This window comes from Antrostomus carolinensis, unplaced genomic scaffold (assembly GCF_000700745.2).
Source record: "Antrostomus carolinensis isolate BGI_N321 unplaced genomic scaffold, ASM70074v2 scaffold45036, whole genome shotgun sequence".
Lineage (NCBI taxonomy): Eukaryota > Metazoa > Chordata > Aves > Caprimulgiformes > Caprimulgidae > Antrostomus > Antrostomus carolinensis.
In genome coordinates, this window is record NW_010324802.1 from 1 (window position 1) to 10,902 (window position 10,902).

At 42.7% G+C, this 10,902-nt stretch overlaps 1 protein-coding gene across 1 annotated transcript; it reads right to left on the reverse strand.

Annotated features, from left to right (window-relative positions):
- Positions 1-251: 251 nt before the first annotated feature.
- On the reverse strand, positions 252-7,377 carry LOC104518533 (guanine nucleotide-binding protein subunit alpha-11; the record flags this gene model as incomplete). Its single annotated transcript, XM_010171026.2, has 7 exons — positions 252-545; positions 2,304-2,457; positions 3,205-3,334; positions 4,626-4,754; positions 5,804-5,958; positions 6,653-6,837; positions 7,345-7,377. Coding segments are annotated over 7 exons (977 nt in total), but the record flags the coding sequence as incomplete, so codon positions are not given.
- Positions 7,378-10,902: the final 3,525 nt, after the last annotated feature.

Below are 10,902 nucleotides of genomic sequence, written 5' to 3' on the forward strand. Positions count from 1 at the left end.
GGGAAATGTGGCTAAGCAACAAAGGAAAGCTCAAGATGAGACTGCCTTAGCTGTTTGGCAAAAATTAAGAAGTAAGCAAGGTGCTGAAGAAATGAGGCATATCCCCGTTAACTGTGAAATAAAAGCAATTTGTTAAAAATATGAAATCAACTACTCTGTGGACAGAGACATAAGACTCCAGGATAACACTGAGCACTTGCCACTCCACAGATCAGACAATTTGCAATCATTACATCATCAAAAATTAAAACTTTTTTCCTGTCATATTTAAAATTTCTTTTTTTTTTTTCTTTTTTTTTTTTTAGTTGGAATATGTCATAATGAAGCCTCTCAAAGGGCCAAGAGCAGAGCAGGTCAAACCAGGTTGTATTCCTTCAGGTTGAGCTGTAGGATGGTGTCCTTGACAGCTGCAAAGACGAAACGGATGTTTTCTGTGTCTGTGGCACATGTGAAGTGAGAATAGATGATTTTATCGCTGTCTGGATTTAAATCCACAAACATCTTGAGAATGAACTCACGGGCTGCCTGTGCATCCCTCTGTGGGCCTGCAGCAAAGAAATCAGTTAATGGATTTATGCCAAGAGCATCCCCCAGTTTGATCCATCAGAATAATTGCTAGAACACTTTTTTCTTACAGGCTACAGAGCTATAAAGAAGAAATTAAGATCATTTATTGCACACAAGTCTCAGGAGCTGAAGCATCTTACGCTTTTCAGTTATCTAACCAACACTTACAAAAGGCATTTTTCCAAGGCTGAGAGTTTTGACAGACACCAGGGTGGCATTTCAGACCATGCTTTGAAACACAGCAAATCTGTACAACCCTGTACGTGCTGCATTCACTAGGTAACAGTGACAGATGCTGGATGTACACAACACAACACTCTCCTCTGGAGATGGGATGTATATTTATTCCTTGGAAGATGGATCTTAGGCACTGAAGGACACAAGACTGTGTTTTGCAAACAAGGGTAATCTTCAGCCAACACTGCAGCTTGTCCTAACTGGCTGATCAACTCACAGGAGCTAAACACTGGAATTTTTGCCAGTTACTTTGTATTGCAAAATTTCATTTGCAAAATTATTTCATATTGCTGACACCTCCTCAGGAAAAAAAAAAAAGTCCCCTACTGATATTTCTTTCACAGTACTGGTGTTGTCACATTCTCCAGGGCAAGGACCATCTCTTCAGGGGTGGTCTGATGGGCTGCTTCCCGCTCACAAGCCGGGCAGCATCCCTGGAGGAGCTACAGCAAATACTTACATGAGGAAACAGAAAGTGTGTGACACTTCCTGATGTTGCAATCTTGTCTACAGCTGTTAGGTTATATTACAAGTACACACTATTTGATCAATAAGCTCATCAGCCATTCCCAGCCTGCTGTAAAAATGTGATGTTTTCCACTACGGATAATTTCAGGGTCCTTGTGCTCTCAGACAGCAGGGGGCATGGAACTACAGAAGGGGGAGGACAACTAATAAGGAGCAGTTTCATCAGAGGTTTAAAAGAAGGAAGCTATTTGCAAAATGTCAATTCTTACTTTACCTTGTATTTTTAAAGCACACAATGACAGAGTTAATACATGAGAGCATGGCAAGAAGCGTGTTGCTTGATCTCATTCTCCGCCACTTTTTTTTGCCATTTTCAGCCCTGTACAGATGTGTTACGAGCCAACTTCAAACGCACTCAACTGAAGAGCCTGAAATGCTATTTTGTCTAAGGAATTTTGTTTCAGATCAGAATTTCTCTGTTTCACACAGATATTATTTATTGACAAATGCAGATGGCACAGTAGTAAGAATTTCACGCTACCTGAGATTTTTTTCAGCACCATCATTTGAACAATTTGGGCATTTGACCAGTCAGTTTCTTCGAACAAGGACTCGAGTCACCTCTTGACTAGAGGGTTAAAGTGCCCAGTATACCAGCAAATTCAAATTGTCACATGTTTATGAAACAGGTCACGTGCAAAAACCATCCAGGTAGGAAAGTTAGACTTCCATTATTTAATTCTTTGATGTGCATATGGGGGAGGGGGGGGGTGTCTGCGTGTGCAGTAATTTTTCATCTAGGAGAGGCTCATTATTTGATTATTTACTCATATTCCAGTTATCTACATATATGATTAAGACATTTTTGTGACATTTTCTCATTGTTGTAGGTATTCCTTCTCAAATTAAGATGTTTTCCCCATCTCTAGATCTGATATTTTTTTTAAAAAAACAACAACAACAAAAAAAATCTAATCAAACCACCTCCACCCCTTCTAGATATAGAGTGTTCCTCCTTTAAAACCACTCACCATCAAACTCTGGGAAATAGTCAACAAGGTGGGAATATAAGATCTTGTCTTCCAACAGATCTTTCTTGTTGAGAAAGAGGATAACAGATGAGTTTTGGAACCATGGATAAGTGATAATGGTTCGAAAGAGAGCTTTACTCTCTTCCATCCGGTTCTGAAATAAGAAACAGAAAGCCTGGTTTGCACAAATGAGCATGAAGATGCCTTCCTGCCTCCTGCACAGGTACTCCAGCATCTCAGATACTGTACACAGAACACTTTGGCCCCAGGTAGGTTCTGACATAATCTGCACCGGTGAACAGAAAAGAAATGCAAAACCTGATGGACTAAAGCTTCATTTAATTGGCAACCACTCATATCCAAAGGCTTAAAGTCCTTCATGCTTTGACAGTCACGGGAGAGGACTGGCCACAATACTTTGCGAGCATGTTCTGTGCAGTGGAAAAGGAATAACTGTTGTTACCTAGTGGCATTTTTTTAACCTATTAGCAAGTGCAAAAAATTCAGTATTGCACCTTTTAAGAGACCAGTCGCTATCTAAGAAGACAGGAGTCACAGCACGAAGTAATTCAGTGCAGAAGAGAGGGATGGGTAATCTTTAAGAGCATGCCATCACATTGCACAGCACCTTCCAAGGCACACAGAACTCGGCAATTTCCGAGTATTTCAGTATTACTCGAGAAGTACAGATGATTTGAATGCACTGTGCATTTTCCATTCTCAGGGACATCCTGACCCATTGAAGCTCATGTTCCCTTTGCAACAGGAAGAACTGAAGGCCAAAACCAACAATACTTGCTAATCCGACTTGGCACCAAGCACTTTGGTACCAACCTCTAAGCTAGAAAGACATGCCTCCCTTCCTTCTGCCCTCCTGCAGAGCTCCCGTTCCTTGGCTTACCTCATTATCAGATTCCACCAGAACTTGGTCATATTCACTAAGTGCTACTAAAAACATGATGGAAGTCACATTTTCAAAGCAATGGATCCACTTCCTTCGTTCTGATCTCTGACCTCCAACATCCACCATTCTAAGGAAGAGAAATACATACAGAATCACAGAAGCAGTTGCAGTTCTCTCTCTGAAGGACCAGCACACAATGAGAATGAACACAGTTCTTTACCATTCAGATATAATAATACGTGCTTGCTAACAAAACCAGCAAGTTTACAAAATACCCTGTTCCAGAAATATATCAAACTGAAGAAATGGCCACAGGCAAATTCAAATCCCAAATATCAGCATGACCATTTTTAGTTGCATTCTGCTCTGGTTTGCTAAGTAGCAGTTCTGAGTCCAAAAAGACAAATCCTTCAGAACTCTGCTCTGTCAAATGAGCATACTATTTTTATTTTTTATTAATGCATCTACTTGCCTCAAAACTTTTCTTGCACAGAGAGCTTTCTATAGTCACTAAACTTTTCTTGGAATGTGCTGTTTAACAGTTACACACTTCAGCTCCTCAGCTTTAAATCCCACTCGTACAGTAGGCTCAAATTATTTTGTCACTCACCCAAAGTGCAATACACCCAGCCCACCTTCGCTAAAATCCTACACCTACTGCATAGGGTCAGTAAACCAGGACAGGGAGGGTAACCTTCTGTATACTGCAACTGAATGGCTTAAGAGAGAGGATGCAGGCTTCTTTACTCCCCTCTTATAATGTCAGCACTGCGGCAGAGAAGGGCAGGGAGCATGTAAGTACCAGAGAGCTGGGGAGAAAATGGCTTTGTGATAGACAGGCATGTCATTGTGCCCTTTATGCCATTGCTGGCTCAAGCCTCCTACCATCTATCGCTGCAGCAGCACAGACAGTAAGTTTTGGTGTCATCCTGAGAGCACCAGGTAGGCACAGAAAACCATCTCTGAAGGCAGATAGTAAGTACCACATACAGGGAAGTGTTTCTGCACAAGAAGTGGTCTCTTTGAGCAAGAAATAAATGGTCAAAGTTGCTTGAGCTCAGCATTCCCAAAGGGAAATACATTTCAAGTCAAGCACTGCCCAGAGCAAACTTTCCTCTACTCCTCTTGGTGGCTTAAGCGACAAACAGTTTGCTCAGCTGCCTCACAAGGCACCACTTCAGCCTCAGATGCCAGTCATGCTTCAGCTTGAAGTCTCCCATTAATCAGAATAAAATGTTAAACCATCCACATTACAGGAGCACCTGTCAGCAGGTATTTCCAAATACCACAGCACATACATCCACTCAAGCCTCTCAACTAAGCACCTGCACACTCTAAACCAATCCAGAACCCATCCTTCCTGAAAGCATTATCACTCCTCTCTCAGTTCAGCTGTAACATGAATACACTTTCAGTACCTGAAGATAATATTCTCTAGGTCAAAGGGGTACTCTATGATACCGGTTGTAGGAACTCTAACCCGTAGCACATCTTGCTGAGTTGGTAGATATCCTGGGGTAGCGATACGATCCACGTCGCTAAGATAGCTACAGGAAGCACAATGGAAAAATAAAACACAAAACAAAACAACTACCTTAGGTTGCAGCACATAAGTACACAGATTTAAACACTGTTACATTTAGTCATTCCCTAGCATAACATGAAAATCAGAAGTCACCTGAACCATTTAAGAAGTGATGTGGAAAAATAACAGAGTATATCTTTTGGGGAACAGGAATTGACCAGCCATCTCCTTTGGAGGATAGACACATTAAGGACAACTTTACCATCTTTGTATTGGAGTGTGGAAGTGCCCTGGTTCAGGACAGGAAGACAATCTTTACTACAGAGAAATTAAGTACAGTGGGTGAGTATGTTTCAGAATCAAGTTTCATCTGAAGTTTTCTGTTTACAAACAAAGCTATGTCACCAGACTCAGAGTTTGGTAATAATAAATCCGTTAAGTTACACACCCATATACATCTGCAGGCCAAAAGCCAAACCTGAAGAGAAAGAGCAACACTTCTCTGGCCTAAAAGTCAAGACCAATATAGAAGACATGAAGTAGAGATTCTAGCCTCAGGGATGTGATGTGCAGATGTGTGAACAACTGTTTTTATCACCCACCAGAACACCTCATACCCTCATGAAAAGTAGCAAATGGTAAGGAATTTCCAGATCTAAATCTATCCCCAAATAAACAAAACTTCCCCCATCTCCAGCAAAGCTCTTTGCCTTTCTGGAGCCAGATTCAAACAAGTTACCAGTTACCTGCTCCCACTGCTATTTCATCTTAACTCATCCTAAGGATACTTCTGGCTGATAGAGACAAAGTGCCTCTCTCCTATGCCTGTAGTTTTTCTCCCAACACACACAGTCAGCAGAGACCACACAGCTTGTCTAAAACACTAGCAAGACTCCCCTGTCTCAATGAAAAACATAAAAGGTATTTAAAAACAAACTATGTAGTGAAATCTACAGCGGTGTTCCTGCCCTTTGAAACAAACTCTAGACATCAATAAAAAAAATTGGACAGGTATTATTTGCTAGAACATCCCTACCACCTATCAGTGCATGCCAGTGATTATATACTTACTATTTAGCTGAGTCGGAAAGCTGATATTCTCTTCTCCTGTCATAACACTCTTGTATTCCAGGGTCGTTCCACAATGTTTTAATTGCACTTACATATGGCTGTTCAAATGTCATGACCTTTTCTACATCCACTTCCCGGATCAACACTGCATTGGCCTGGAGATTGGGAAAATAAATAAATCAATAAATCAATAAATCAATAAATCCAATCTAATTTCCTGGCACACACTCACCCTCCCTGCCCTCCCCAAAAAAAGCTAAAATAATTTAGATCTTGGCTGAAAAAATTTATTCCTGGACCCAGAATCAGTAAGCCAGACTTCAGCTCAAATCACGTTTCTGTGGTTGAAACCAAAACCCTTCAAGAAAGGTTTGTAGCTTTGGTCAGCACCTATCAGAAAAACAGAGAGATTCCAGTAACAGGGATCACTCCCAGCAGAGGTGTCTGTTGGGTCCAGCAGGTATTTTTTTTAGCTTCAAGTTCTGATGTGAATAGTAACTCATGCAAAGAAAAGCCCAACACATTTAATACTGAACCCTTGAAACGAGTAAAAGGAACACTCTGCTATAACCCACATCACACCCAGCCCCTCGCTCCCACCACTCACTATGCAGACCAGGGTACAAACTGTCCTGAGAAAGTTGCTCTGTCCCTTAACACGGCCAAGTAAATGGAGTTAGGGATCAGCAAAATGTCATAAAAAGCAGTCCTTCAGCACAAAACATTTATGGAAAAGAGTTCAGGAGGTTGAGATTGCAATGCAGAATGACACAAACAAACAGGTACTTAAGAGGCAAACCCTAGAAACCCCATTGCCTAAAGATACATGAAAAATCATGAGAAACTTACCTTATTCTGTTCATATTTGTACAGAATCTTCAGGGTTTCCATGGCCCTGATCATAGACTGCATGGCAGTGAAGATGTTTTGGTACACCAGCTTGGTGAAGCCTTTTTTGTCCTCTTCAGAGTAGCCTGAGCCATGAATTATACGCATCTGCTTAATGAACGTGCTTTTTCCACTCTCCCCAGTGCCTACAGAATGCAAGGGAGAGAGTTAGGAGCCATCACAAGTAAGGCCTGTTACCAGAGAAAGCAATCAAACATCAATCACACCACAGCCCCAGGTTCCTGTTACCATACCCAAGTACATGCCACCTCCAACCACGTTTTTAGACAGTTTCCAGAATGTTAAAAGACAGCCTGGACCATCCTGCTCGTCCCCACTGAGAACCCAACAGCACAGAAGGAAGACATCTTGTCCTTAACAGCAGCCTTCAAAAGCAGCTCTGGTCCTCAGTCCCAATCTCACGTTACAGACACTCCCACACGTTCTGCGTCAAAAGGCCCTTGTCGGTCACACCTGACCTGTTCCCAGATACTCCAGCGAGATGCTACAACCTCAACACCCGCCAGAGAGGGCCCAGATGTGCTCCCAGGCTGGTAACTACTGTGATGACAGCGAGCAGGCCAGGAGAAGCCTATTTGTACAGTAAAGAGTAAATTTTCTTTCGCTGTGATTTGGTAGAAAATGCTCTTTACCTTGCAGACGATCTGTCTTTTCATAGACAGGAACTGAACACAACAGAAAAAATCAACTCTAAAGGAGAATGGAGCTCGAGAAACTACTTGCTTACTCATCTGACAGGATCAATCCAGTCAGCGCATCTGCCTGGTGTCCCAAACCACTACACAGACACGGTGTTTGCTCTTAAGGACTGAAATGATAATCAGCACTGTGGCAGGACACTGCTACTACTGCTGGCAGCCTCTGGATATTATAGAGTTAAAAATAGCGACTGACAGGGAGAGCGGAGTAAGAGGTTGCTCTACACTCTGGCTTAACCCCTGACAGACAGCAGGCTGCTCAGAAAGGCTCCGGGTTCCTTGTGACACAGGTTTACTGCCCTGGAGAAGCTGGGTCTTAGGGCAAGAGAACAGTGGCAGCAACGCCAGCGCGTGGAACGGTCCAGCCCTTGCGACGCTTCCTGCGCGGTGGGTTGGGCAGGTCCTCCCACTCCTGCATTTACAGCCCCAGAAAAGTGTCATTTAAACATGTGAAGGCCAACAGAAGATATAAAAAAAGATAGTGGGAACTTTCTAACACACTAAGTTAGAGAGAAAAAACATCATCAGATAAAGCATCCATGCCATTACACAGCTTTAAGTTCGTTATTGAACTGGGATTATGGACAGTGCCCAGCGACTCCCGCTCTCTGTACACACGGGTCAAGTCTCCCGTGTGATTCACACACCTCCACGCTCCATCCCACAAGCAGCAGCCAGAGCACACACCACTGACACTGCCATTAAGAACTTTTGTTCAATCTTCTAAAATTTACTATCGATATGAAGAATATCTATTAAAAAAAAAAACAAACCCCAAAACTCTCTGCGATACAGCGGCCCAGCTCACCTAAACAAAACATACCTAAAACATGACCAGGTAAGTGACAAACCTGTTTGCTCTGCAGTTACAAACACACAGGCTGGCAGAGCCCCGGCATTCCCCACAGGAACCACCAGGTAGTCCCTCACAGTAGGGGACAGATATATTAAGACAGGATCTCATTCATCACAATACACAATCACTACTCACATGTAGATTCTCAATTACTCATGTTTATAGTGCCGGGCTAAAAGGCAAACAAATAAATATGCTCAAATGAAAGCAGCAAGCACATAACTAGAAGCGGCATGTTTAAAATAAACAAACCCTCCCCATCTCCAAAAACTGACAGAAATTATGTCAGTGTAGTTAGGAATTAACATTATAAACACCATTAACACGCAGCAAACGATCTCCATGTCAAGCAGAAAGCTGTACCATAAATGGATGGGGAGGTGGAACTGGAAACGAAAATCTTCTGTGGTTCCTCTCACTGTGGTGAGAAATACTTCCTTGTCTCTTACCACAGTGACCAAAACTGGGGGGGGGAAGTGGTGCTTCAAAGCATTCCAATAATGAAAACACAAGAGAAACCTCAGCACCAGCCATTCACTGACTTCAGAATTTAAGAGTTCAGACACAGATTCTGCCTGTCACTCTGTCATCAGTCGTTTTTGGTGGGTTTTTTGTGGTTGGTTTTTGTTTGTTTGGGTTTTGTTTTTTTTTAAAAATTTTATTTTTTTTAGTTTTTTTTTAAAGGTGTCTCTTGCTTTTACTCATGCCATCAACAATACGGAACAGCACTACAGCAGAACGTTGTAAGTTCTGGTGGGTACAGTCCCCAACATTTATAAGAGCATAATAACCTTTTCCAATATGACAATGTTGAGACAAGGAGATAATCTGAATTCACCATTTCTTCTGTCAACACGTGAAAGCAGCAGAGTTTACAATAATTTACTAATGACCCTGAAGTACCTGACAGGCACTTGTAAGTTCATTACTCAGTCAACACTATCTCGTGCTTACTCACAAGTAATTTTTGTATAAAATACTCTCCCTCCTCCCCATGTAGTAAGAAGACAAAAGACTCTCTTATAACCAGAGGGCAACGTCCAACACCTTGAAATAAAATTTCTTATTAACAGGTTCATCGTTGATCAGCACTATTATTCTTCACCCCAAATTTTCTGGTTTAGGCTTCAAAAAAAACTGTCACTAGACGTAGCGACAAGAAAAATTACCAGAGCTTCTACATGGCAGAAACTCCCTCCACACACGCGCTCTTGTCAAAATGTTGAAGATTTGGGAAATCCCTCTCACTAATATGATTCCCTAATATTTGTGAATGTGGGAACTGCACATAACAGGAGGGAGACAGAAGAAATCCCTGCAAGCAGCAATTACGTCAGGGAGAGAGAACACACGTTACCCACCACAACTCAGGGCAACGTGCAATGCTGCATCCAGCAAGCACATCCTAGAACTGGGAGTGCTGCTTTTCCAATATTAACCGTAAAGATTATTAATTTTTTTAAAATCTGATGCTGACTCTTACTTAACTGTATCTTTTAGAAAAGCAGAAAGGATTCTTGAGCAATTTGAATTCTTTCTAAAGTGAAATCATTAGATCCAGTGGGATCTTCTTAATGCAGATCTGTCCCTATAGTCCCAATCTATTTTGAAACAGATGCTTCTGTGGGACTGCTTTAGGGAAGCCTGAGAGTGAGAGACACATTCCCTGGTCTACAAGAAGCCTCACAGAAACCGACACAGCACCTTCAAAGTGCTCAATTTTACCTTCCAACTGAAGAACAGCAACACATTAACCCCTGAGGATTCGTGGTGAGAAGGCAAGCCCTGGCCTTCACTTTACAATTACCACCGTGCAACAACAAGTCAGTGTTGGAGATGTCCAGAGGTCGGGGCAGGCACAGCCCCACTTCACTTGTGTGAAGTTTTACGTTTGTTTTCACAACATTCATCCTAATTCTTCACCTGTGCGTTAACGGCTTGCCAGCTCACAACAGACTCCAAGTGAATAAGCTCAATCCATCAGATCTGCCTCACATCTCAGCCCAAGACGATGCAGTATTAGACACAAAGCAGGACACATACACAGCAAGCAATGATAAATCACAGTACCCATGAAAACTGTAACTTAAGTTCAACTTGGGGGCTACCTGGAGAAGGATGTGAATGCTTGAAACCTCAGCTGGCTGCTCTTGTAACTGATTACCCATCCCTATAAACCTTATCTAAACACGGAATAGTTATCCACCCGCACAACCCCAGAACACTGCTACGTTTCCATCTGAACACCGACATCCTTATCGCTGCAGCAGTGATCTCTGCCTCCGAAGGGAACGCTGAACAACTAACCAGAGCCATTTCCTCCTCAGACACACGACTTGCACATTCTTTACTGCTTCGTCTCCCTTCACATTGGCTCTACCAAGCTCCCAACGCGAGGCCCTCCCCGGGCTGCGCCAGGGGAACTCTGTGCTTTAGGAGCTGGCGGCCAATTTTTCATTTCCACAGATGTTCACCCCAGGCCCAGAAGTTCAATGACAATTCCGAAACGCATCAAGTCCAGCAGTGGATTTTCCAACGCCAGTGAAGGCCGGCACGCTCCGGGCAGCGTTTCCGCGAGGCAATCCTCAGGCGTGCTCGTGCCTGCGTTTGGAACCAGTAATTCAGCCCGGCAGTTC